At 42.2% G+C, this 12517-nt stretch overlaps 1 protein-coding gene across 1 annotated transcript; it reads left to right on the plus strand.

Moving 5' to 3' along the window:
• The first annotated feature begins 489 nt into the window (after positions 1-489).
• LOC106086114 (sphingomyelin phosphodiesterase 1) lies at positions 490-11232 on the plus strand. The gene is made up of 6 exons (XM_013250646.2): positions 490-643; positions 4420-5329; positions 5402-5936; positions 6009-6191; positions 10773-10922; positions 10997-11232. The coding sequence occupies exons 1-6, from the start codon at positions 526-528 to the stop codon at positions 11228-11230; spliced, it is 2130 nt and encodes a 709-aa protein (XP_013106100.2). The 5' UTR covers positions 490-525; the 3' UTR covers positions 11231-11232.
• Positions 11233-12517: the final 1285 nt, after the last annotated feature.

Genomic DNA, 12517 nt, shown 5'->3' on the forward strand with positions numbered 1-12517 from the left:
CCCCACCCTAAAAAGATATTGGAGAGTTAAAGAAGGCGCAGCGGAGCGGGCCCGGTCCAGCTAGTTTCATATAAAATCCATCCTATTATTAGCATACTGTTTCCAACCATAAATTTTGTTAACTCTATCAGTAGCATTCCGCTTCACTTAATCATTTATTTTGTTTATATGGCAATGCCAAATGTTTTTGTTCACTTGCATAATGATAAGATTTTTAGATTGCCAAATTGAACATACCTACATCGCAAAAATTTTTTTTTCATATCAAAAAATTATAACCCTATCTTTATATACCTCTTAGGGAGGGCTAAACGATTGACCATATTTTCTTACACATTGTTTGAGCTTTTCCACCACAAATTGATTATTGATAACGAGGTTAATTCTGCTAATCGCCCATGTTAATCATGAGTAATTAAATTATTTTTCCTCTCAGCCAAATCTATAAATTTGTACAACCTTGTGGACACAAAGCTCAGTAGATTTAAAGGGTTTGACCCGATTCATCGTCTACTGCTGAAGAAAATGAGGATTATTTTGGTGGTGTTTACAGCAACGCTCTTGGCCTCAATATTGGCCGTGAATTTACCAGGAGTACCAAGAGAATTCACAACCAACGATGTCGTGCTATCAGCAGTGTCGGGTGAGTGAGAGTGAATAAGAAGTAAGGAATTCCTGTAAAGTAAAATAAGGTAAAAATATCCTGTTGGAGGCTTTACTGTCTATGGATCTTCAATAAGTAAAGTGTCGAAACCTCTACGAAAGAAGTGGCTGCGCCAGGCTTTACCTATGTGACCATTCCCATGTTATAAGGCTCAGTTGTAAACTGAAAACGTGAATATTACTCTAATGTTATTGCCTAGAACAGGTCAGACTGCATTGACCCGAAAGTCTTCGGGTTAACCAAGTTTATTGACGGCAGTCCTCTGGCCTTCACCGCCAAATCGTCTGCCCTTTCACTTCCTTTACTCCGTTATGGCCCTGCACCCAAACGATGCAGATTTTGAAATCCTCAGAGAAGACGTTAATTTCTTTCTTACACTGCAAGACTGTTCGTGACTTTACCGTCCTGATTGTTATTGCCCTTATGGCAATTTTACTGTCCGTAAAGATGTTCACGCTCGACGTCCTAGCGTTAGCATCACATCACCTCACGCATTCCGTGATAGCCTGGATATCCGCTTGCAGGACCGTATTATGGACAGGCCGTCTATAATAAATCTTAGTCAATGGCCTTAACCACTTTCTCCCTTAGTCTCTAAGGACGTGGTTCCCCCGGTACTGTTCTAAGGATTGGATCAGAGTGTCGGTCCACACATTGTCAAAAGCCCCCTCGATGTCAATGCATACCGCCAGTGTGTACATTTTGGCATCGAAGGATTCTTCTTTTTTTTGCGCAACCTCGTACAGGGCAGTCTCCACCGACCTTCCCTTGACATAGGCATGATGTTTGTATTGGAGCAGTTCGCTATCCTACTCTTTTTTCATGGTATCCACAATACGTTCCAAGGTTTTGAGTATAAAGGACGTAAGGCTTATAAGTCTGTAGGCCTTTGGTGTCGCATAACTTGCCCTGCCGGGCTTGGGTATTTATATCACCCTTGTCTCCTGCCAGGCTTTCAAAGTATATGCAAGTCCCAAGCACGCTGTGAAAATATTGGCCAGATGGGGCGCCAGATAGTCTACCTCTTTCTGTACTAACGTCGGAAATATTTCATCAGGTCCGGATGACTTAATGGTTTGAAGCTCCTCAAGGATTCCTTCACCATAAATTCCGTAATTATAAACCTTAGATCAACATCGTTATTCTAAGATTTCGGTATCTCCGTGAGTCCCGTCGTATCCAGTAGAAAATGGATTTTCATTAAAAGCCTCAACATGTCCTCCGTTGTCTCTGCTCTCACTCCCATGTCGTCTACTAAAGTTTCAGTATGGACATGGGTTTTTGAGAGAAACTTTTTTATTTTGGCGGCGTTATTAACGCTATCAACCTGTTAGCAGAAAATCTTCCAGGCGGCACGTTTTGCCGCTCTGGTAATCTTATTGTATTCCTTGAAGCGTGTGTAATACAGATTCCAATAAACTTCTGCCTTTTTACGATGTGCTCTGTTAAAAAGTCTGCGGACCTCTTTCCCAATATTGCGAATCTCCCCGGTCATATAGGGTTTTTCTTGGGCTGATTTCCTCTTCCCGCAGAGAACAACTGTCTTCGAAGGACCCCACCAGCGCAGTCGTAATACTGTTGACATTTTCGTCAATGTCTTCTATGCTTGGACAATCTAAATTATCTTGTCCAAATCTTCTTCTGAGTAGCCTTCTGAATTTTGTCCAGTTGCTTTTCACTTTTTCTGCAAGCTTATCGGATTCGGCGCTGACCGTGCTATTCTAAACCTAATGTAGCGATGGTCAGAGAGTGTTCCATGGAGACCTTCATCGATGAGATTTTAAGAACATATCATCACATCTAATACCTCCTTCCTTATCTTATTAACAAAGGTAGCGGTGTTGCCAATATTAAGTGTTATTAGGTCGTTAGTATTCCAGAACCCTGCCAGGGCTTGGCCCCTAATCAGTGTTGGTACTACCCCACGAAATGTCGTCAGAGTTTGCATCGCACTCTATTGGTGTCTCGTTTCCTGTCTGTTTTGCTGTCCTTACCAGTTTTTGCAGTTCCGACCTAGGTAGCGGTGTTGGAGAGTCAAAAGGCAGACAAATTGATGTCAGGTATGCTCCACCGTCTCCCTGTCTCACCACTTTCGCATCCGACGTTGACAACTCAGGGGAAAATATATAATTCAAATTTTTATGACAAGTAACGCAGGTCCTCGGTCAAATACCAGTGTTAGCATAGAATAATTGGTAGTTCATATGGTTCAGTCCAGAAACTTCCGGGTCGTCCATGGCTCCTGAATTAAGGCAATATGAATCTTGCCCTTGCTGATTTCCTCCATCAAAGCATGTGTAACAGTGTCGCTCCGGTGGAGGTTTATCTGGATTACCTCAATCATTGGTCCTCCAGTAAATGGGCATGCTGGGAGACGGTGATGCTCCCTTCTCCCTGTTCTTGAGACTGCATTGACTTGCCTGTCACTGCACTGCCTGATGTCATCGTTTTAGGTTCTTTGCCTAATCTAGTCTTCCGACTTTTCGTTCCATCGTCGGTTTCATTCCCTGTACTACCGGATGTTTTAATACTAGGATCTTTGCCTATCTTAGCCTTCCAAATCTTAAGTAAATGGGCTTCTTGGGAGTAGGCGATGGTACCATCATCGGCCCCCTGTTCGTTGGGTTGCATTGAGACTCCTGTCGCTGCGCTGCCTAATATTTCAATATTAGGATCTTTACGTATCCCAGTATTCCGAATCTTTAAGTCGGTGATGGGTCCGTCGTCGGGTTCCTGTGTTGGGTCTCTCGCCACTGCACAGCCTGATATTTTAGTATTAGGATCTTTGTTTCCCCTAGTCTTTCCAATATTAAGAGATGCCGTGATTGTCTCATTGTCGGCCCCCTGTTTGTTGGGCGGTGTTGAGTCACCTGCCTCTGCACGGCCTGATGTCGCAGGACGAAAATTTCTGCCTATCCTAGTCTTCCCAATCTTGAAAAAGACAGCTTTGCTCCCGTAGTGCGTCATGCTTCTAGTCTTAGCCAAACTTGACACGGAGACTTGATCAATGCCAACCACAAAGAGAGTTCCTTCCTCCTTCTCCTCCCTGTGGAAGACCTTCGTTTTGCTTGCCCAAGAATCCCGACATGCGTTGCGTCGCAAATTTACTGCCCCATCCCTCGATGAAGACCGTAGCCTTTGTGAGCTGGGGAATATCCATCTTTCTCAATAGGTCGAGCTTTGCGCCCTCCCAGGGAGCGTGAATACCTCTGACAAGCTGTTTGGCGGTATCAATACATTCCGCCGACGCAAAACGCAGCGTAAAGATATCCTCTCTAAACTCGCAGCTCATCATTTGTATTGGTGGACCCTCTACAGAGTTTCACACATGTTCAAAAATCCGATCGTTAACCAGATCCTCCACTTGGGACCGATGATCTGCCGTGCACACTTCTTTCGTTTCTGTTCCAACTTTGTCTAAAATTTCCTTAGGAAATGAAGTTTTGTTAAAAGTTTCTATAGAAGTAAAATTTTTGACAAAGTTTTCTATAGAAATGAAATATGGACAAAATTTCCTAGAGAAATAAAATGTTGGCTTTGTAAACCCCCTTTGAAATGTTTTATATACCATCTGTTTCCTGATTCATAAATTCTAAAGAAATAATAAAATGAACTTATCAAGCTCCAGTTAGCATGCAAAACACTTCTAACGATAAGCAAAATCTTATCTTGAATCATTGAAACTCATTGAAAAATCCCAAAACCCCTTGCAACTAAAATGCAATCAATCATTACCTTTGCCCTCTACTCCACAGATGAAATTGCTCGTAAACTTGCCGAGGAATACATCAAATATATGAAGACCGGTGTCGAGTCTGCCTCTCTACGCCAGATATCCACCCAGTTAGCCAACTCTCATAGTAAAAAGGATTTATTCACCAAGGAAGTCGATCAATTGGGAGCCGCAGATTCATTTTTCGCTTGCACAACTTGTAGGTCTGTGGTCAATGTTATAAGTCGTAGTTTCCGCGAAGAAGATGGAGAGCTGCATGGTCAGGAAAATCGTGATTATGTGAAAAAATTCGTCGTTGGTTTCTGTAACCGCCTTAACATACAAACCGAAGAAGTTTGCGGTGAACTTTTTGAGATTCACTGGAATTTAGCTCAATATATTATACAGAATACAGGCATTGATTCACGTGAATTCTGTGGCATGTTCATGCAGAATGGTTTCTGTAATGTGGGTACACATCCCGATTACGAATGGACTGTGGAGATTGATGATAGTGTGCCTGCCGCCACGGAACCCAAATTCGATATTCCTGCCAAGAGTTCGAGTGATTTGAAAATTTTACATATCACCGATATACATCACGATCCCTTGTATGAACCTGGTGCCTTGGCTGAATGTGATGAGCCCATGTGCTGTCAGCGTCATAAGGATGTGGCTCAAGGTACTGCCAAGGCAGCTGGCTATTGGGGTGATTATCGTGATTGTGATCTTCCCTGGCATACGGTCGACAATGCCCTCATGCATATTAAGGAAACTCATGATGTGGATTATATCTATCAAACGGGGGATGTAGTTGATCACATGGTATGGGCTACTTCGGATGAGAAGAATAAGGAAGTCTATGAAAAGGTTACCAACAAAATCTATGAAGTATTTCCCAGTGTGCCAGTATATCCCGCCATTGGTAATCATGAACCACATCCTTTGAACATGTGAGTAGTGGGATGATGTGGTATAAAGTTAAGAGGGGTTAAAAATGCTTTATCTTTATCTTCGTCTTCTAGATTTGCTCCTGACTATGTGCCTGAGGAGTTTAGCTCTAAGAAGTTCTATGAACATATCTATGAAATATGGTCCAATTATTTACCCGCCGATACCAAGGAAACCATTGTCAAGGGTGGCTACTACACTACACTGGTAAAGCCCGGTTTCCGCATTGTCTCGCTGAATAATAACGATTGTTATACCAACAATTGGTGGCTGTTCTTCAATGGCACCGATATGAAGACTCAGTTAATGTGGTTGCATGATGTCCTCTTGACTGCCGAAAAGGATCATGAGAATGTTCACATTTTGGCCCATATTCCCTCGGGCAGTGGCACCTGCTGGCATGTCTGGTCTAGGGAATATAATCGTATTATCGCCCGTTTCCGCAATACCATTAGTGGCATATTTAATGGACACCACCATAATGATGAGATGAATGTTCACTATTCGAATGGTCATGCCATAGCTATGTCTTGGAATGCAGGAGCATTGACTACGTTCTCCTACAGAAATCCCAATTATCGCATATATGATGTGGAGCCTACGACCTATGTAAGTTTTAAGCAGTCATGTTTGGAGATGGAAAAGTTATTGCGAGTACCAAACTCTTTGTACATTTTCTAGCAAGTTGTTGACCATGAAACCTGGATTTTCAATTTGACCGAAGCTAACTTGGCTGGTGAAGGTGTCAAACCAAACTGGTATAAGGAATACATTTTCTCCGAAGAGTTTACCAACAATCTTAGTCCTGGCTCGATTGATGCCCATTTGGATGTTATGGCCAATAATCCCGATTTGGTCAGAAAGGTAAGTATTCCAAAAACAAGTTTTACTTCGATATGTTCAAACAATTCAATCCAATCTTTGTTGTCAATGTCCGAAGTTATCTCATCCAATGTAATGGTAAGATTGTTACCATATCCACAATAGTTTAAATCCTGCAGATACTACTACAGACACAACGACATACTCGACTCGAGCTATCCTAATTATTTCCGAGGTATGTGGGAAAATTTAACAATGGACGTCGCACAGTGGGAGAAAATCAAAAAAATTAGTAACAAATATGTCTTGTGAGAACGGGTAGAGATATCTCTTCGAAATTCGGAATGGTTAGATCTAAGGTGGTTGCGAGATCGTATGCATTTCAAGCCCCCAAAATGTCCGGGCTCCTTTCGGCAGCCCCTTAATGTTGGTATTTCGAAAAATTGAAGGGCTGTCTTCGTAAATTGCAAAATACAAAGCCAATATGGGCCAAAAATTCAGCAAATAAAAATTAAAACTCTTATATCCCAAAAACCAGTGGAGTATAGTACACCTCAAAGGATTTTGGTAGGGATTTTTTTAAGCACTATCCAGCAAAAAGAATTTAGAAAATCGGACCACAAATAAAGATTTGGCAGCACGAACAATTTTTCGAAATACAGAAATGATCAACTTCAGGGTCCTGCCCAAAAGGCGCCCGGACATCCTAGGGCCTTGAACCACGATCTTACTAATAAAGCAGCTCTCACAATTTCCAATTTCAAAGGGATATCTCTACCCGTTCTCACACGGCATATTTTTCACTTGTTTTTTTTTTTTTTTTGATTATCTCCCACTGTGCGTAATCTCTCGCCGTATACCGGGCTCGGGCTCTACCTGCTAAAAACGCACCTTACCTCTAGGAATATGTAAACCAAATCGGTACCGCTCTCGCATTACCTTGAGTTGGATCCCCTGTAGCACTTACGCCATACATCTTAGTGTTCCTGCGTTCAGGTTCTTTCTCTATATAGCAGTCACTATATCATTGATGTCGCGTCATGGTATCTTTTCTTTGACCTGAGTATCACTTCGACAAAAGTTACACAAAATCCTCTGAAGAATTCAAAAAAAATGTTGAGAAAAATGCAATAAAAAACTTTCTTTTATTTGCAAAAGAAGAAAGGTCTTCAAGCTTCAATAACTTAACCAATGCATAAAAATTGTCACAGCTCTCCAGCTATCCTCTCTGCTGCACATCTTTGTTGTTAGGTTTTCCGCTCCTATTTTACCGCTTTACTCTTCCATTCGCGCCCAGCTGTTGCGCCAGCGTTACCAACGCGAGACTGTGTGCTCAGCACCATCCACCAACTTTTCTTATTTGTAGATGTAGAATGGTGAGATGTATTTCCCCATTCCATGTAGGTAGTTGCGGAAGTATACGCGTCCAGATACTGCCTACGTCAAATAGAAGTTTACGTCTTCTTTCTTTCTACCGACCCATTGTTGCATAAAGGTCCAAAATTATTCCACCTTGACTATCAAATGCCCAGCGTTTCTTGTCGAATATCTTCCAATATGGACTCCTGTTGGGGGTTCGGTTTGACTTCACATATCTAGAGCCTGTAGGTTTATTGGCACCATACCGGCAATGACGAGAACTGGGGGTTCGGACACTGTTCGGTAGGTTAGGTTTAAGTGGCAGTCATCAGACTCCCTTAGACGTTGTCGTCCATTGTTATACCATAGGAACAGAAGGAGGATGCCTTCTAGTTCCTACCGTTGAACCATCCAGATCGCTTTAAAAAGCCCAATTACAAATGTCCACATCCGCTAAATCAGACAGGTTCTCAAAGAAACGAGAACCTAAAGGGAACTCCATATGACTGCTTGTGCGGGACACACACACAGAAGGTGTTCTATAGTCTCTTCTTCGATGTGCTCACAGCATCTGCAAAAGTCATTTCTGGCAACCTTCAGTCTGTCTGCATGTTTTCCGATTAGACAGTGACTGAGACGTCTGTTCTAGCCATTGACAGTACAGCAGTAGACCTCTTCAAGTCAAGATTAGGCCACATAGCTTTGGAATGCTCACAGCCCCCTCTTTGTGATCATCTATCATTCGTTGTCCTTCGGGCCTGGTCCTGAAAACTTAGCTTACATGTCGCTAGAGGTATATCCACAGATTGCAGTATCCCTGGAATGTGTAGGGTAGTTCCTAGTCTCGCAAGCTCATCCACTTTACAATTCCCTGATATATCTCTGTGGCCCGGCACCCAGAACAGGTGAATTTTGAACTTCTCAGCCATCTCGTTGAAAGATCTGCGAAAGTCGAGGTCGGTTTTTGTGTACAGAAATACGTTCTCCAGGGATTTAATGACTGCATGGCTGTCTGAGAAGATATTTATACCAATCGTTGTAATGACATTATATCTTAGCCATTCCACCACTTCCTTAATTGCAAGGATCTCTGCTTGATACACACTGCAGTGGTCGGGTAACCTCTTCGATATGACCAGTTCTAATAGATTAGTTTGGAACCATCCGTATAGAAGTCTATGTAACTTCTGTTACCAGGGATATCATAGTTCCAATCGGTTCTATCAGGAATAGTGGTACCGTAATTTTTATCGAAAAGCGGCTCAGGTAGGGTGTAATCCACACTGCCTGGAACATCGGATATTGTATGATGACCAATGACAAATCTTCCTGAACCTCACGGCAGTGGTCACACTTTCGTTGACATCCGAACTTCCCCATATCTGGTGATGTGCATTAGCATCACTTTCTACAATGAGGCTTTTCTTCCTTACAGAAGCGGCTTCAACCAGCGACTTAAGGTTTGTAAGCGGCATCTCTGAATCGTCATCTTACTGTTCGGTAAGATGACGAAACTCTTCGAGCAGCCGTCCTCTGTAACGAAATCAGCGCTTTAACCCATCCATCATTAGCTTGCGTCTGCCTTGTAGATGTCCTCCAATGTTCGCCATTATTCGTCCTAATTGGGCCGTTATCTTCACCGCGTACTGCGTCTGGACTGTACGACTCAGGTGTCAGGTGTACGACTCAGGTGTCGAGTCGTACCCCTAGGTATTTTACTAGCCTTCTAGTGGTTAAGACGACATCCTCGATCCATTTAAGTATCTCTGTGGGGATGTGTTTCCTCGTGAGCAGAATAGTTCAGTTTTTTACGCCTGGGTTTAGCTCTGGTGTACTTTCGCCTTTTTCGTATGCAATCACGTCTGTGAGGTCGGGTGGCAACGGCTCTTACACAAATCTGAGTGCCTAAGATGCTCAATATGACAAGATAAGTTAATTGCGCCTTTAAATAACCAAAGGCCACCCTATACCCGCGGCGATCGGTCCTTTGGACCGAAAAGAGCTTGCTCACCTACAGTAGCTTGACGAGGATCGCCAACTCCACATGAAAATGTGGCTACAACAACAAGCAAAAACCCGATGAAAAGATCAAGTGGTGGCAGACACCTCGAAACTTGATGTCAGAGATTTTAGAATGAGCGCAGAACATCGAGGCGCTTGGGACGCTATGATACGTTCGGCTAATAGAACCAATGTACTGTCATAGCCAATTAAAGTAAAGTAATATGGCAACGCAGCCGACCGTAGCCCAGAGGTTAGCATACCCAACTATGATGCTAAACACCTGGGTTCGAATCCTGTCGAGATCATCAGAAAAAATTTGAAGCGGTGGTTTTTCGCTTTTAATGCTGGCGACATTTGTGAGGTACCATATCGTGTAATAACTTCTCTTAAAAGAGGTGCCGCACTACGGCACGACATTCAAACTCGGCTGTAACAAAGGAGGCCCCTTATCATTGAGCTTAAACAGGAATTAAACTGCACTCATTAATATGTGAGAACTTTACCCCGGTTCCTTTATGGAATGTTCATGGGCAAATTAGCGATGGTCGGAGAAGGAGTGTTCAGTCCTGAACCCCATCTAAACAATTTTCTGAACCAATTGTCATATCTAACACCTCCTCCCCTATCCTATTAACAAAGGTAGCCTAGTTACCAATATGAAGTGTTTTTAGCTCGTAAGCATTCAATGATTCAGCCAGAGCTTGGTCCTCCTTATAAATGTTGGTATAACCACACGACTTTTAAGGACTCAAGAAGTAAAATCGGGAGATCGGTTTACAGGGGACCTATATCAGGTTATAGACCGATTCGGAGTTCAGTTGTTTGAAGAAATAACGGAACACTTCGTGCTAAATATGCGGCATCCAGGGACTCAAGAAGTCAAATCGGGAGATGGGTTTATGTGGGAGCTATATCTAAATCTGAACCGAGTTATGAGAGCTATATCTAAATCTGCAATCCCCAACGGCCTACATCAATATTAATTATCTTTGCGACTAGCTTTAAGCGTATGACGGCTACCATGATTTCGACAGTCGGACGGACGGACGGACATGGCTAGATCGAGTCAGAACGTCGAGACGATTAAGAATACATATACTTTATAGGGTCTTAGACGAATATTTCGAAGTGTTACAAAGGGAATGACGATATTAGTATACGCCCATCCTATGGTGGTGGGTATGAAAAGCAATAAACCAGCAATCAATCTATTAACCTATAATTGAACCCCAAGATAACAAAACTTTTAATCTTTTTTAGTTCTGGCGCTATAAGAGGACCTCTGCAGATCCCGCTCTGGCTGGAGGCTGTGGTAAAGGCTGCCTTCTCAACACTATTTGTAACATTGCCATTACGGTAACTAACCAAAGAGAACGATGTAATGAATTGACAGCAAAATTAAGTCTTGCGGTATGTATTTCATTTTTCGTTACTTGAAAAAAAAAATATTTAATCAAAAATTATCAATATCTTGGCATTAATAGATTGACAATGAGAACACCTCGAGTTCAGGTCCCACAGATTCCACCACAGATTCTACCACTGCATCTACATCCACTAGTACGGGTACTACCTCTTCACCCACTAGTACAGATTCCACAACTTCATCTACATCGACTACTACTCCCGAAGATGAAGATGATGGTGCTATATCGATTACTGCAATTAGTTTTACTACCATGATGGCTGTATATTTTGCAATATCCAATGTAGTTTAGAAAAAAAGAGTTATGTTTATTTTTTAAAACAAAGAATATTATCTTAATATATGTATATAAAAAAATATACGTGAGTTTATTTATACTGTATAGGCCAATTCTGAAAGACAAAGTTCAAAGTTCAGCGAGAAGAAGATAATTATACTTTGTTTCATTAAGTATTTCGGAAGCTGCCATTTTTAAAGCTTCATTGACATTTGTGAAGTAGACACTACACCATTATTGAAAATGGAACGAAACCGCTCCATACTTAACGTGTGACTTTTTGATGCGGTTAATGGTCCGGCGGTATCTTTGAACCTTTAACGAAAATGAGGTTGGATCAACATATTGCGCCATCGAGGGATGATCGATGATTTTTATACCCACCGCCATAGGATGAGGATATGCTAATCTAGTCATACCTCGAAATATTCATGTAAGACCCCATGAAGTGTACATATTCTTGATCGTCTCGAGGTTCTGAGTCGAAGTAGCCATGTCCGTCCGTCTGTCGAAATCACGATAGAGTTCAACCTCAAGCGGAGCTAGCCTCTTGAAATTTTGCACAGATACTACGTGTTGATGTGGGTCGTTCGGCATTGCAAATGGGCCATATCGGTTTAAAATCAGACATAGCTCCCATTTAAACCGATCCCCCGATTTGATTTCTTGAGCCCCTGGAAATCACTTTTTTTGTCCGATTTGGCTGAAATTTTGTATGTAGTGTTCTGTTATGACTTCCAATAACATTGCTAAGTACGGTCCGAAACGGTCTATAACCTGATGTAGCTCTCATATATACCGATCTCCTGATTTGACATCTTGAGCCCTTATAAGTCGCAATTTTTATCCGATTTTGCTGAAATTTTGCATGTGTTGTTCTGTCATGATTTCCAACAACTGTGCCAAGTACGGTCCAAAAAGGTCTATAACCTGATACAGCTCCCATATAAACCGATCTCCAGATTTGACATCTTGAGCCCTTACAAGTCGCAATTTTTATCCGATTTGGCTGAAATGTAGCATGTGGTGTTCTGTCATGACTTGCAACAACTGTGCCAAGTACGGTCCAAAACGGTCTATAACCTGATATAGCTCCCATATAAACCTATCACCCGATTTTACTTCTTGAGCCCCTGGAAACCGCAATTTTCGCCCGATTTGGCTGAAATTTTGCATGTGGTGTTCTGTTATGACTTCCAATAACTGTGCCAAATACGGTCCAAATCTGTCTATAACCTGATATAGCTCCCATATAAACCTATCACCCGATTTTACTTCTTGAGCCCCTGGAAACCGCAATTT

This window comes from Stomoxys calcitrans, chromosome 2, assembly GCF_963082655.1.
Source record: "Stomoxys calcitrans chromosome 2, idStoCalc2.1, whole genome shotgun sequence".
Lineage (NCBI taxonomy): Eukaryota > Metazoa > Arthropoda > Insecta > Diptera > Muscidae > Stomoxys > Stomoxys calcitrans.

Excerpts from the sequence above, each read along its gene's own strand:
- LOC106086114 (XM_013250646.2), top strand. The coding sequence starts at position 526 with ATGAGGATTATTTTGGTGGTGTTTACAGCAACGCTCTTGGCCTCAATA. Across the intron at positions 5,330-5,401 it reads GAACCACATCCTTTGAACAT|ATTTGCTCCTGACTATGTGC; the intron begins GTGAGTAGTGGG and ends TTCGTCTTCTAG. Across the intron at positions 10,923-10,996 it reads CAGCAAAATTAAGTCTTGCG|ATTGACAATGAGAACACCTC; the intron begins GTATGTATTTCA and ends TGGCATTAATAG.